General features: G+C 45.3%; 2 protein-coding genes across 7 annotated transcripts in view; both read left to right on the top strand.

The window, feature by feature from the left end:
* pik3cg (phosphatidylinositol-4,5-bisphosphate 3-kinase, catalytic subunit gamma) overlaps positions 1-7,293 on the top strand; it is a 35,125-nt gene extending 27,832 nt beyond the window's left edge. The window contains exons 11-12 of the mRNA XM_052032754.1: positions 2,609-2,766; positions 5,613-7,293. Coding sequence (XP_051888714.1) covers positions 2,609-2,766; positions 5,613-5,894 — 440 coding nt within the window. The 3' untranslated portion in view covers positions 5,895-7,293. The remainder of the gene's footprint in view (positions 1-2,608; positions 2,767-5,612) is intronic.
* A 5,291-nt stretch (positions 7,294-12,584) lies between these two features.
* Positions 12,585-15,753, top strand: part of LOC127579804 (fas-binding factor 1) — an 83,855-nt gene continuing 80,686 nt past the window's right edge. For 4 of the 6 annotated variants that reach the window (XR_007957728.1, XM_052032752.1, XM_052032751.1 and 1 more), the window contains exon 1: positions 12,603-12,632. The gene's annotated coding sequence lies outside the window, so the exon portion shown is untranslated. Of the gene's footprint in view, positions 12,656-15,753 lie in introns of all 6 variants that reach the window. The other 2 variants (XM_052032748.1, XM_052032749.1) reach the window with 2 other exon arrangements.

Below are 15,753 nucleotides of genomic sequence, written 5' to 3'. Positions count from 1 at the left end.
AAGCAATGTGGATAATATGGCAGTACTATCAAGGTGTGTAAGCAGCCAAACATATTAAGTGTGTGAGCATGGTCTGTCAGCAGCAATGTAAATAATCACACAGGATAAACTTGTGGGCAGTGACACGAATTGTCTTTAGATGTTAAGCAACAAAACTGATTCTGGTGTCAGCCAGTCAGTCAGTCACAACCAGGAGACAATGGCTATTAATCATATCCTGGAACATGTCATACACTGTAATCTCATGTTTCACTAACTTCCTTTATTGATTGCTGACCATGTGGACTAATACCCATGTTTATGTCAATGGGAGCAATATAAGGGCATTGCAAGGGGCTCCGCTGGGTATTCCTGTCCCACCATTTACTTGCAATAAATGGGTCATCTTCGCTCAACATCTCTCCCTCAATGGACTAATATGGAAAGGACGGTTTGAAATGGCGAGTCATCACCAAGAGTCGTTTGCACACTTGCGTATCCACCCACATAATAAATGCAACGTAATGGTGGCAGTGGTGCTCATAGTGTGAAGGATACACGTGATGAGCGAGTGACTCCCGCGCAGCTGAACCAGTGACATGTTTCCTTTTGCTGTGTAATATTCTGCCCCTTCCAGAGCAAAACAAAGGTTTGACGTGATTACCGATCTGGCCTCAGTGGCTATATTGAAGTAAAAGTAAGATCACAATTCAAACAAAATTAACCAAGCAGCAGTTAACAATATCGTTTTACCACGTCAGCGTTGGATAGAAAGGCTCAGCAGCGTCAAGTTTAGTAGACCTTGTTAACTCTTTCACCTTATCGACCCATAACCAATCTTTCTCCGTTCTTCTCTTTCCAACGTGAGGACTAAAATGCTTTTGCTTTATTACTGTATGCTAAAGGTTGGTGAATGACCCTTCATCTAAACATACAGAAATGAAATGCAGATTGGGCAACAACCTTGCAGGACACCTACATTCAGTTTCCGAAGGTGACCTTGAGCTTCCTCTTACTAAAGTGCATGATCTCACATTTTCCCATGTTCAACTCCACTTGCCAAGTTTTGGCTCACCCACTCAACCTATCTATATCCGGTTGCAGAGTTCAATCGCAATGTGCCTCCCACGTATTTTTATGTCATCATCAAACTTGGATTCCTTGTATTCTACCTCCTCCTCCAGATCATTAATATAGATAGTGAATAACTGAGGGCCAAGACTGGGAGAGCTACACCACTTACATCCTTCTACCCTGAAAAAGACCCATTTATTTTGACACTCTGTCTTCTATCAGATAACTAGTCTTTAATCCATGCTAAAACATTCCCCCAATACTATGAGGTTTTATCTTGTGCACCAGCCTTTTATCTAGTACCTTGCCAAATGAGTCTGGAAATCCAAATATCTGCAGGTTCCCCTCTAATGAATCTATTTTTAATGACTGAAGTGGAATCATTTTTAAAGACTGATGGGGAATTAGCTCAAATGGTAGAGCGCTCGCTTAGCATGTGAGAGGTAGCGGGATCGATGCTCGCGTTCTCCAGTAACCTTTAGGGCAGGCACGGTAGTGTAGCGGTTAGTGCAACACTATTACAGTGCCACCAACCTGGGTTCAATTCCAGCCGCTGTCTGTAAGGAGTTTGTACGTTCTCCCCGTGTCTGCGTGGGTTTCCTCTGGGGGCTCCGGTTTCCTCCCACATTCCAAAGAAGTACGGGTTAGGAAGTTGTGGGCATGCTATGTTGGCGCCGGAAGCGTGGTGACACTTGCGGGCTGCCCTCAGAACACTCTGTGCAATAGATGCATTTCACTGTGTGTTTCTATGTACATGTGACTAATAAAGATATCTTATCTTATAAGATGGTAGTAGTTGCCTTAATAAGTGCCCTAGTCATTAAACTTCAGCTTCTCTTCAACTGGTCTTTCATTGTTCTTATGATGTAATTGCAGATAGATGCTCATAGTGCAATAGTCTGTGGATGTAGTGTGTGACTAGCACTGCATGGTATTCACATCCACAGGTACTAAAGAGCTTTGGTATAATTTAAAAAAAAGTTGGACCAACGAACGCCCAACAATCTCTTAGCGTAACCGCATTTACCCATCACACAGCCCAATCTCTTCCCCCTCCAGAAATAAATTTTATTGTCTCTTGATCTATTTTAAGAGTGTCCAGTCCATCATCCTTCCCAACGTCTGTTAATCTCTGGATTAAAATACTCCAGACAATTCTTCTAATTTACCTCCATTGCTTTAGTAGTAAATGCAAAAAATATGTTTTACAGTACAGATTTTTGTAGAATCTGAAAGTCCAGGAGGAAATCATGCAGCTCAGCACATCTGTAACACTTTAAAACAGTGATCTGATTTGTCCCATTCCCATACTTGTTTGATAGATGTTCCTTTGCAAGACAATTGAAATAAATTTGCTTCCACACCTTTCAAGCAGTGGAATGCAGCTCATTAAATACTCCTCATCTCTCATCTGTAGGTTTTACTTATAAATCTGTGCCTTTTGACTATTCACCCGAAAAGTCAAATTTCCCAAAGACATTTGCAGCCATTGAAGGATTGTGAAACGAACGCATGTCGGAACACATAAATGACACTTTTGTTTTCTTCCATTTAGGAAATCTTTTCCACATCGATTTTGGTCACATTCTTGGAAACTATAAAAGCTTCCTGGGGATCAATAAGGAGAGAGTCCCCTTTGTTCTGACCCCTGACTTCCTCTATGTGATGGGCACATCTGGCAAGAAGACAAGCCGACACTTCCAAAAGTTTCAGGTGAGTGAAGCCAGTATTGCCATTATACAATCAGTACACCTGCAGCTTAGATTTTACTGTTAACAAAATCCTTGGTCAAAGAGCTAGATTTTTAGGAACTTGCATTAAATGTAAAAAGTGTTTTACCTCTATGCAGTGACCTAATCTTGTATCCAGGTTAATTTTAAAATTTTTAAATGTAAAAAGTGTTTTACCTCTATGCAGTGACCTAATCTTGTATCCAGGTTAATTTTAAAATTTTTAAATGTAAAAAGTGTTTTACCTCTATGCAGTGACCTAATCTTGTATCCACCTTAATTTTAAAATTCTCATTCTTGTGTTTAAATCCCTTCATTGCTTCTCTTCCTTATCTATGTAACCCCCTGCAGGTGTAAAAACCTCTCCCCTCCTTGGACTCTTACTGCATCCAACGCTAGCCTCCTGCGTATCCCAGATTTCCTATGGCCACATTTGCTAGTTATGTCTTCAGCTATCCGTTTCCTATGCTCTGGAATTCCTTCCCCAAACATCTCTGCCACTCCACCTCTCTCTCCTCATTTAGGATATTCCTTAAACCCTAGCTCTTTGACCAAGGCTTTTGTTGGCTGCAATAATATCTCCACATGGGGCTTTCTGTCAAATTTCCTCTGATGTGCTTTGAAAGGGTTTTCTACATTAATGTTATTTTATAAAATGTTTGACTTAGATCTATGACTAGAATATTGGAGGATTCTGCAGTTCATAGGTCAGGAAGATCCAAAAATACTATTGGGATACTCACCTAATACCAAGACCTGTAACCACATCCCTTTTCACAACTACACGGCAGCTCTATCAATGAATGAATTTTTAAACACAAGTTTACACAAGAATGACGGAATACGTAATTTAGGGAACAACCTGTGAAATTTTTGAACACAAATTTGTTTGAAAAAGGCAAGAGTAGTTTCCAAATTCGATCATTGTCTTATTTGCCGGGCAACCTGTTACTCTGTGCATATCAGTGCTGCTCTATTTTGTTTTTATGTATTATAGAGTCATACAGCACGGAAACAGGCCCTTTGGCCCAACAGGTCCATGCCTGCCAAGATGCCCATCCAAGATAGACTCATTTGCCAGAGTTTGGCTACAACCTTCTAAACCTTTCCAATCCATGTACCTGTCCAACTATCTTTCAAAGGTTGTTATTGTAGCTGCCTCAACCACTTCCTGTGGCAGCTCATTCCACTTACTTACCTCTGTGCAAAAGAAAGTTATCCCTCAAGTTATCGTAGAGTCATAGAACAGTACAGCACAATACAGGCCCTTCGGCCCACAATGTTGTGCCGACCTTTAAACCTCACCTAAGACTATCTAACCCCTTCCTCCCACATATCCCTCTTTTTAAATTCCTCCATATGCTTATCTAGCAATCTCTTGAATTTGACCAATGTACCTGCCTCCACCACCGCCCCAGGCAGCGCATTCCATGCCCCAACCACCTCTGGGTAAAAAAACCTCCCTTTGATATCTCCCTTGAACTTCCCACCCATTACTGTAAAGCCATGCCCTCTTGTATTGAGCATTGGTGCCCTGGGAAAGAGGCGCTGGCTGTCTAGTCTATCTATTCCTCTTAATATTTTGTATACCTCTATCATGTCTCCTCTCATCCTCCTCCTCTCCAAAGAGTAAAGCCCTAGCTCCCTCAGTCTCTCCTCATAATGCATACTCTCTAAAGCAGGCAGCATCCTGGTAAATCTCTCTGCACCTTTTCCAATGCTTCCACATCCTTCCTATAATGAGTTCCTACTAAATCTTTCACCTTGTACCTTAAACCTATACCCTCTAGTTTTTTTCCCCCAAACCTGGGGAAAAGTCTGAGTGTATTCACCCCATCTATACCCCTTATGATTTTATACACCTCCATAAGATCACCTCTCAGTCTCCAACACTCTAAGGAAGAAAGTCCTAGTCTGTCCAACCCTCTCCCTATAACTCAGTCCCTTGTGTCCTGGCAACATCCTTGCAAATCTTCTCTGCACTCTTTCAAGTTAGATAACTTATTTCCTATAACAAGGTAAGCAAAACTGAACACAATATTCCAAGTACGGCCTTACCTGTGCCTTGTACAGGTTAACCTAACCTTCCAACTTCTATACTCGATATCCTGACCGATTAAGGCAAGCTTGCCAAAAGCCGCCTTGATCACCCTGTCCACCTGTGACCCCACTTTCAGGGAACCATGCACCTGAACTCTAAGGTCCTTCTGGTCTACAACACTGTCCAGGGCCGTACCATTCACTGTGGAAGTCCTACCCTCATATGTCTTCCCAAAATGTGACACCTCGCACTTTTTGGTGGAGGAACCAGTTGAACGTGTATTGTTGTGTCTCTTCTATATGAGTAATAGAGTGTGAAGGCACCATGCTTGGGGACAGGGTGTGAGCCCAAATCCAGTACTGGCAACCCCTTCTATACCTGACCACAAAATAAAAGAGGCACAAAATGTCTTAATCATAGAGTCATACGAGAAGGGAAGAGGCCATTTGATCCACTAAGTCCATGCCAACCAGTTGGTATCCATCCATATTAATCCTGTCAAGCCCAACAAATATTTAAGCATGACAAATCTTAACGAATTTTTTTAAAATCTGAAAAATAACTAAAGTTTTGGATTCAGATCTGTGCCCAATGCACTGACCATTGCAATCCAATGTCTATGGGGATGCATTAGGACACATCACCACTCAAGTTTACTGCTTGCATGTTGGGATAAAGTCCTATACATGAGGTGGATCCAGGCAACGTAAATTTTGTTGAAGTATTTCTTGTTTAATGTGGATTCAGGAAAAGAGAAGAATGATTTCTTAATTCACTTCTTTGCACAGGATATCTGCGTGAAGGCTTACCTTGCACTTCGCCACCACACCAATCTGCTGATTATACTCTTCTCCATGATGGTGATGACAGGGATGCCACAATTGACCAGCAAAGAAGATATTGAATATATTCAAGAGACGCTGACTGTGGGCAAGAATGACGAAGAGGCCATGAAGCACTTCTTGGACCAGATTGAGATCTGCCGGGACAAGGGCTGGACTGTCCAGTTCAATTGGTTTCTCCACCTTGTACTGGGGATCAAACAGGGGGTTGAAAAGCATTCTGCGTAGTTCCTTAAACTGGAAAGATGAAGGGAGGACACACACAACAGAATATACCCTCAAACTGAGTGGTGTGCTGCTGCCTCATTGGAGTCCTGCCTAACCTACTGCGGTTTGTATAGTCAGCTCAGGTTTGGCCACCACGTAACTTGTAAAGCATTAATGGAAAAAAAAATAGCAGCAGCACCAATCCCACATTTGAATGGCGGCCCAGCTGACAGAGCTGCTGCCTCACAGCTCCAGCAACCCCGGTTCAATCCTGACCTCCGGTGCTGTTTGTGTGGAATTTGCACATTTTCCCTGTGACTGTGTGGGTTTCCCCCGGGTGCTCTGGTTTTCTCCCACATCGCAAAGACGTGTGGGTGAGTAGGTTAGTTGAGAACTGTAAATTGCCCCTAGTGCGTGGGTGAATAGTAGAATCTGGGGGCAGCTGACAGAATGTAGGGAAAATGGGATTAATGTAGGCCTAGTGTAAATGGGTGCTTGATGGTCAGTACGGATTCGTTGGGCTGAAGGTCCCATTTCCATGTTGTATCTCTGTACGACTCTATAGCTAAAATATGCCTGGTCTTTCAAGCTCTGCTCTCTGTTACAGTCCTTGCCCTCCACTTCAGGGAACTACTCTCACACTGGTGTCCAAGTGATTCTGGCACAGTCTCGAGTGGAATTTCACTGAGTGCAGAAGCTAGATTTGGAAGATCCAGCTGTTTGAAGTAGACTAAACATCTGGAAGCCCTCCTTTACCAGCCTCACTTGAGACTGAGACTTTCTCTAATCTTTTCTCACTACCCATTTCCTTGATATTGGCAACCAGTTATAAAATTGTTCAGAGGAATATTAACAACAATATGAAAAGGAGGAAATAGATACTACAGATAAATATATGATGGAGAGATTTAAAATTCTGAAAATTAGCATATATATATTTGTTTCCAGTAGAGGTAACAACCTATCGGGATTGTCTTGGATTTTGAGGCATTGGAAATTAATGTTTAGGACAGTTTAGGATGTTTAGAGTCAGTGGCTCAGGAGAAAAAAAAAATCACAGGGGCATTAAAAACAAAATTAATTTTCCCAGGAATTCCAGTGAACCCAAACAAGTGGAGATTGTTGCTTCAGAAACAAGGTAGTCCAATTTCCTGTTCTACTTGAACAGGAGAACTGCATCAGGAATGATGTTTCCCAACACAAAAATAGCATCAGGTGACCCATAACAGTAAATTCTAGTTGAATTTCTGGAATTGTGTGAACTGATCCAGAAATGATTTCAGTCAGAAAATAAATGATTTTTCTATTGCAAAAACATAGAAGTTATACTATTGAATTTCTTAGCAGGTTTCTTTAAACCCTTTTGTTTATCAGTTACAGAAATATGGAACTGAGGAAGCAGAGGCAATCTGACTGAGAGTTTAATAAACATTTATGGACACTTGGATGTTATCTTTGTATTTATTCATAGGCTTCTGGCAGGGCCAGCATTTATTGTCCTCGAGAATGGACCAATTGTGGGAGGTCGTGTGTTTAACCCTTCAGATGTACATCCAACCAGAGGCCAGAATCCTGGTTCCCGCTGACTGAGGGAGTCTACAAAAGGGGACATGATTAAATGGGAGAAAAGATTTGGGACAGAGAGGGAGAGAGACTCACAGGGGGTTATGATTGAAGCAGAGAGCAGGTCAGAAAGTATACTGAATGGTTTGTTAAAGGAAAAAAGGGGGAGGATAAAGATTTATAGAGCAGGACAGCCACATGGAATCAGTATGAATGGTCTTAGAGGTATATGGACGAGATGGAATGAATGGTCTCATTGTGCTGTAATTCCAACACAGGCAGTCCCTGGCTTACGTAAGGGTTCTGTTTCTGAGAACTCTCTAAGCTGATTTATCTGCAAGTCAGAAACATCCATATTGTATAGTAACCCATAATGTATCGCTCCAAGTACACTTGCAGTATATAATTCTTTGAATAATCACCCTACCAGTGCCCATAACTAAACTAATAGAATGTATATGGTATCCAATTGTTAATGAATAACATGAAAAATATTATTATTACTAGCTTGAAAAATGCTTTAAACATGTGTGGGAGAATTTGCATAAAGTTATATTTCCATAAGTCAGGTTATTCATAAACCAGGGAGCCATCCAGTGTAACCACAGCCATCCAGTTCTACCTTTTTACTTCTGTGATTTTTGGTTTGCCCACTCACTCTAAAGTCTATCGTTCCACATTCTCTTCTCCTGTTTAATCATGTCCCCTGTTGTAAATTCCCTCAATCAGTAGGAACCAGGGTTCTGACCTCTGGTTGGATGTACTCCTGAAATTTAAATTGCCTTCTGGCTACATGTGGGTCTGATCATTTCTTCACGGTGACCTCCACTGTTAAAGGGAGGGACCATTCTTCCCTGAATCGTTCTCTTCAAACCCTTAAAGCAACATTATTATTGGCTTAAGGATAAACCCTGAAAAACATTGTACTGGATGATTATTCAGGACATATTTATACAATTGCATCAATGAGTCCAGTTAACTGGATGTGGTTCCATAGCTTCACCCTCGAGAAGCGCATGTGCAGGTCCTCACCCAAGGGGAGTACATTGGAAGGAGGTCACGGATGTCCCCATTGGTTCTGCCCGTATTTCTGTTGTCTTCTGTGGAGGAACTCACAAACCGAGGCTGCAGGTTGATGTAAAACATCTCCAGGTCCTACTTAAATGAAGAGGAGAGGATTTCCTCCTGTATCAATGCCAATGTTTATTTAAAGAACAAACAAACTGATTTTTTTATTATATTTCTGTGTCTGGAAGCTTGCTGAGTGCAGATTGGTGCTCTACTCTAACATCAGCCTCTACGTTATATATTTTATTTTATTGCAGCGGGCTTTGAGTCATTCTGAACGACACCATGGCCTGGAAGTGATGATGTACTCAAATGGGTGTGTAGGATAGCTATAGCAGAAGTGCACTGACAGCCAGTTCAGTCAGGGGCCCGTCACTGAGAACTTCCATTCTTGATAAGAGGCACAGATCGAGTGGACAGTCAGAGACTTTTTCCCAGGGCAACAATGGCTAACACGAGGGGACATAATTTTAAGGTGATTGGAGGAAGGTACAAGGGGGATGTCAGGGGTAAGTTTTTTTACACAGAGAGTGTTGGGTGCGTGGAACGCACTGCCGGCAGAGGTGGTGGGGGCAGATACATTAGGGACATTTAAGAGACTCTTAGATAGACACATGAATGATAGAGAAATGGGGGGCTATGTGGTGTAGGGAAGGGTTAGATAGATCTTAGAGCAGGATAAAATGCCGGCACAGCATTGTGGGCCGAAGGGCCTGTACTGTGCTGTAGTGTTCTATGTTCTAAAATGTTCTCCAGCAGACCAAGGCTCAGAGAAGGTCAGTGGAGGACTGGAGCCTGGGGTTGGCTATACAGGCAAGTTAAGTGGACGGTGAAGGAATCTGTGAGGGATACCTGCAAAGATGTTTGGAACTAAGATGGGGATCAGATATGAGGCCATCACATGAAGGGCCAGTGGAGGCAGGGTGGAGATCAAGACCTCCATTCTGGTTCTGGACCTAGTAGGGTGTCAAGACTGAGATTGGAGGGTCAGGAGTAAGATTTGGGGCATAGGTCTTGGGAGTTTTGGAAGAACGATGAGGGAGTTGAGGATGGAATTCAATGCCAAGAGGGAGTGGTGTGGTGTTAACAATCAGAGGCAAGTAAGGAACTTACTTTACAGGGGTTCCAATTTGCTGCATTGCTGGAAGACCAAGTTGTCCAGGTGTTCCAAGCGAAGGTCACTTCTGGGGCAACTTTCCCCCAAAATGCTCAAAATGGGGCATTTCATGAGGAGAGATTATGTGAGAACTCAAGTTCAAGTTTATTGTTGTCAAAATACCATGCAGCAGCAGCACAGTGCATTACAGAATGAGGACAAACATAATTTGTTTCTTTGTCCCATAATTTGTCCCTTTGTTTCTCAAACATAAATTAACATAAATTATAAATACACGTACACTTATAATGGGCTTGAACTGACATGGAAGCCATTGAACCGCAAGCAAAAGTGAGTCACCCCTGGAAATGCCTGGTCACACTTTTGGAGAAATCACCTGGAAATGATGGTTGTCATGCCTTATTGTGGGTAAAGTCAATTTTTAACAACGGAATACGGAAGCCTGGGACAGGGAAGGGTACCCATTGAGTATGACATGCACCATCTTTTCACATCCTTAACTCTGGATAGCACTTTGCCAAAAAAATCATATTCTGGCTGCAGCAGGAAACAAACTGCTGGAGGAACTCAGCAGCATCTGTGGAGGCAGAGGGATGGTTGACGTTTTAGGACTGAGAGTAGAGAGGGGAGATAGCCAGTATAGAGAGGAGTGAGGCAGGGGCTGGCAGGAAACAGGCTATTTCCCCTCTACATTCTCAGTCCTGATGCAGGGTCACAAACTGAAAGGCTGACCATCCCTTTCCCTCCACAGATGCTGCCTGACCTGCTGAGTTCCTCCAGCTGTTTGCTTTTTGCTCCAGATTCCAGCATCCGCGGTCTCTCTTGTGTCTACATGCAATTTGTAGACGTTACCAAGCTTCTGCCATTTTCGACCGTGAGATTTGAGTCTGATCCAAATTAGCAAGTCCAATTACTTGCTACTGGAACATGGGTGCAGTTGTAATGGGGGCAGTGGAAGAGGGTGGCGGGGAACAGTGGCTAGAAACAGCTATTCAGTCAACACCCAGATCCATTGGATTCTCTTTTGGACATTACGATTGAAACTACTTTTACCATCCTTCTGGACGCTATATTCTACATTGCAACAACCCACTTTGTGAAAATAAAATCTCATTTCGACAAGCTCTTTTGCCAATTGTAATGTCAATATACTCCAACACCGATTACACTTTAAAAAGTCCCTAAATGGCTAAAATGTGTGCTTTGAGTCAATGAAGGTAGAATATAAATGAACTCACTTTTTCTTCAAATCATGCCTTCGAAAGCAGTTTCTTCATTAGGGAATGGGATTAAATGGATAGGTCTTTGTGAGAGTTAGAAGAGGCATAATAAACTTCAAGATTGCAAAATTCCTCTTCCCCTGCTTCCCATCAGGGCCGGGATGAAAGAATTCAGTGACAGAAATAAAAGGAGAAAGGCTGGAAGTTGTGGGCCAGACCTAGTGTATACACGCTCAGTTACACACGGGCAACTTCTCCTGATAAGACTGCCACCAGTCTTCCCCTGGCCATGTGTGGTGGTGGGATCACCAGAGCCAAACTGCTTTGTTAAATGGTGGGGGGTTATCATTAAGCAAAAAGAAAATCCCATTTCAACAAGGGGAATGGGGTCCTCACCTTCCCCTCCTATCAGAATCCATCATTTTCAGCCCAACTATCACCTCCCAGCTTCTGACATCATTCCCACTCTCATCTGCCTATCACCTCCCTCACCTGGATCCACCCATCACCTGCCAGCTCTTGCCCCACCTCGTTACACCAGCTATCTTCCCTCTTCCTTTCCAGTCCAGATGAAGGGTCTCGACCTGAAACGTCAGCTGTCCATCTCCCTCCACAGATGCTGCCTGACCTGCTGAGTTCCTCCAGCACTTTTTGTGTTGCTCCCATCTCCACAAGCTCTTTGGCCAGTTCTACTGTCAGTATACTCCAACACTGATTCCACTTCAAGAGTAACTAATTGGTTCAGAGGAAAGGGTGCAGAGGAGATTTGCCAGGATGCTGCCTGGTTTAGAGAGTATGCATTACGAGGAGAGACAAAGGGAGCTAGGGCTTTACTCTTTGGAGAGAAGGAGGATGAGAGGAGACATGATAGAGGTGTACAAAATATTAAGAGGAATAGATAGAGTGGACAGCCAGCGCCTCTTTCCCAGGGCACCAATGCTCAATACAAGAGGGCATGGCTTTGAAGTAATGGGTGGGAAGTTCAAGTGAGAAGTCAGAGGGAGGTTTTTTACCCAGAGAGTGGTTGGGGCATGGACTGTGCTGCCTGGGGCAGTGGTGGAGGCAGGTACATTGGTCAAATTCAAGAGATTGCTAGATAAGCATATGGAGGAATTTAAAATAGAGGGACATGTGGGAGGAAGGGGTTAGATAGTCTTAGGTGAGGTTTAAAGGTCAGCGCAACATAGTGGGCTGAAGGGCCTGTTTTGTACTGTTCTATGATTCATAATATGTTTTGAGACGTGAAGGATGCGCAAATACCTCCGCAGATGTTGCTTGATGCACTGAATTCTTCCAGGAGTTTATTTTCTGCTTCATATTCCAGTCTGGTGTCCCCAGGTTATCTTTAAACTGCAGAAACAGATGGTGTTGGGGATACTCAACAGGCCAGGCAGCGTCTGTGGAGAAAGGGCTCAGTTGATCAGCCCACAAATGCTGCCACCGAGTGTCCTTCAGTTTTATTTCAGAATTTCAGCAGCTGCCGTATGTTGTAGGATCTTGGGACATAAACTACAACTCCCACAATGCCCAGCGGAACAGGGCTCGCCATGGTGACCCTCGCCATGGTGACCGTCGTCATGGTGACCGGACACGGCGTCCGGCTCAGAGGTCGGACTCACTGCGCCGGGCGCTGTCCGACCGAGCGGGAGCGGCGGATTTATGAATGAGCGCTCAACGCCGGGGGGCGCATGCGCGTGCCGCGGCGAGCGGGGTGACGGCGGGAGGTGCCCCGGAAGTGCTGGCGTTGCCAGGGGACGGTTAGTGACGGGGCCCGCGCTCCCGCAGCCTCAGGTAACGCCGGGCCTCTGGAGGAGGTGGGTGGGGGTGAAGGGGGTGTGTGTGATGGGGGGGGGGTGTGTGTGTGATGGGGGGGGTGTGTGTGTGTGATGGGGGGGGTGTGTGTGTGTGATGGGGGGGTGTGTGTGATGGGGGGGGGGTGTGTGTGATGGGGGGGGGGTGTGTGTGATGGGGGGGGTGTGTGTGATGGGGGGGTGTGTGTGTGGTGGGGGGGTGTGAAGGGGGGGTGTGGTGGGGGGGTGTGTAGGGGTGTGTGTGAAGGGGGTGTGTTGGGGGTGTGTGGTGGGGGGGTGTGAAGGGGTGTGTGTGGTAGGGGTTGTGTGTGGTGGGGGGGTGTGTGTGTGATGGGGGTGTGTGTGTGATGGGGGGGTGTGTGTGATGGGGGGGTGTGTGTGTGATGGGGGTGTGTGTGTGTGATGGGGGGGTGTGTGTGTGGTGGGGGTGTGTGAAGGGGGGGTGTGGTGGGGGGGTGTGTAGGGGTGTGTGTGAAGGGGGTGTGTTGGGGGTGTGTGGTGGGGGGGTGTGAAGGGGTGTGTGTGGTAGGGGTTGTGTGTGGTGGGGGGTGTGGAAGTGTGTGTTGGGGGTGTGGTGGTGGTGGGGGGTGTGTGTGGGGTGGTGGGGGTATGTGAAGTGGGGTTTGGGGGTTGGAGGTGTGTGAAGGGGGGTGTGGGGTGGTGGGGTGTGGGTGTGAGACGGGTATGGTGGGGGGGGGAACTCAGTGTATCTGCTGCCCGGCGGTGCACCCGGCTCAACGTGCTGTTGGACCGTCAGTTTGTATTTAGGTAGCTACGTAACCCATCCTGCTCTGCCGCCAGTGAAATGAAGTTACGGTTGTACCGTGGAGGGTGCTGACCTGTGCATGGCAAGATCCCACAAACGGCACCGTGACCAGATGCCCCAGTGTTAGGGATGGAGGCACAAGGGGCTGCAGGTGCTGGAGTCTGCAGCAACGCACTATCTGCTGGAGGAATTCAGTGGATCAAGCAGCATCTGTTGCGGGGGAAGGAGTTGGAGTTGGTGTAGTATTGTCACATGTACCAAGATACAGTGAAAAGCTTTTATTTGCGTGCTATCCAGGCAGATCATTCCATAGATAAGTACATGGAGGTCATACAAGAGGGAAAAAAATGCAAAATATAATGTTATAGAGAAAGTGCAGTGCAGGTAGACAAATAAAATGCAAGGGCCACAACGAGGTAGATTGTGAAATCAGATTGTGACTGCAGATGCTGGAATCTAGATGAAAAACACGATGATGCTGGAGGAACTCAGCAGGCCAGGCAGCAACGGATGCTGCCTAGATTGTGAGGTCAATCTCTTGGGTCAAGATCTTGCATCAGAACTTAATGGAAAAGGAAAAGGGGAAGACAGGAGCCAGTATGTGATTGGTGGACTGAGGAGCGGTGAAGGACGGATAGATAGATATTTATTTATTAGTCACATGTACATCGAAACACACAGTGAAATGCACCTTTTTTGTGTAGAGTGTTCTGGAGGCAGCCCGCAAGCGTTGCCACGCTTCCGGCGCCAACATAGCAGACAGTTGGGGGAGGGGCGAAGTTGGAAGACAGAGGCAGGCGGATAATAGGTGGAGGCAGACAAAATAAAGGCAGCTGGGGCTGGGGGTGGGGGTGGGGGGGCGGTGTGCGTTGTGAAGGTGGAAACAGCTGCTGGGAGGGTGATAAGCAGGACACGAAGGCTACCAGAGCTGGAACTTGGAAGGTGATAATGGGGGGAGAGGTGAAGGACAGATGGAACCAGATAGGGGAGGGGTCCAGTGGGTGAAATGTGTGGCTTGTATGTAGGTGGATGGAACCAGGAGGGGGAGAGGGGGATGAAAATGGGTGGTGGGGGACATAGTCGGTGTTTGGGAAAGGGGACAAAAATGAGAGTCTCAACCTGCCTCCCCACCCCCCGAACCCTTCATCTTTATGCTGTCCAACTTCCCTTTCTCAGTCCTGATGCCGGGTTTCAATCCAAAATGCAATCAATTCCTTTCCCCCCACAGATGCTGCTCTACCCGCTGGGTTCTTCCAGCAGATTGTTTGTTGCTGACATTCAGTGATGTTGGTTGAGGGTAAATATTAGCCAGGAGAACTCCTCAATGCTTCATAATGTGGGATCATTTACTTCCATTGGAGAGGACAGCCTTGCCTTTATGGCTGGTGTGAAAGACGACTCCTCTGGCGGTGAAGCATGCCCTCGCTGTCGGGTTGGGAGGGATGGTCTGCATTTTCCGCACAAGTTTCTGACGTGGAGCTTGAAGTGATCTTTTTTCCTGCCTCGGGTTACTATTCACCCCAACACCAACTGTCAGAGCCGAGACCCAAAACAAGATGTAGTCAGAGACAGGTCTATTGAAGTAGGAATGTGCACCCTGGGAGTGTGTTTGTACTCCTGGAGCAACACCAAATTAGAAGTACAATTCATTCAAATCTTTCGGCTACCCTAAAGGGTTTCATAAGTAATAAATTGCATTGAAGTTTTTTCTTTAATGGCAAAGCAAACGCAGGAGCCATTTTGTGTATAATCAATGGCCTTTAATTAAAGGATATATACAGATCAGTGATCTGTGCATTTTTTTTTTCAGAACTACTGCTGACCAGGGTTTTTGTTTGCATGTATTATGAAACAGTTTGGGGGGCGAGAAACCTATGTGTTGCCTGTACTAATGGTTGAAGATTCAATGTGTTAGTATCTTCACAAACATCAGCTTGGCACAGTGGTATTGCTTTCATCCTGGGGTCAGAATACATTGATGGCAGCTGCTCTCTGAAGTGTGGTATGTACAAAGTAAGCTGTCGTCATAGTGCAGTACGGAGGGAGTGCTGCATTGTCAAAGATGCCATCATTTGGTTGAGTTGAAGAGCTCAGACCCATTGGTCTAAATACTTATTTAGAGCCCTATGGGAATATTTGAGAGAGATTGGGCTATTTTCCCTGTATAATAATTACATAAGCAGCCAGGAAAGTACCTAAGTGCACAGGAAATGTGATATATCCTTTACCTACGGGACATTGAGTTGGGAAAATCTCCTAGATCTACTGCCCAGAGCCTCCAGCCACACATTTTTCTGGATGTGGGGGTGAATGAGCTGACCCTCCATCTCCAACA

This window comes from Pristis pectinata, chromosome 18, assembly GCF_009764475.1.
Source record: "Pristis pectinata isolate sPriPec2 chromosome 18, sPriPec2.1.pri, whole genome shotgun sequence".
NCBI classification, from domain to species: Eukaryota; Metazoa; Chordata; class Chondrichthyes; order Rhinopristiformes; family Pristidae; genus Pristis; species Pristis pectinata.
The sequence above is the reverse complement of the archived record's forward strand: the minus strand, read 5'-3'. Positions and strand labels throughout refer to the sequence as shown.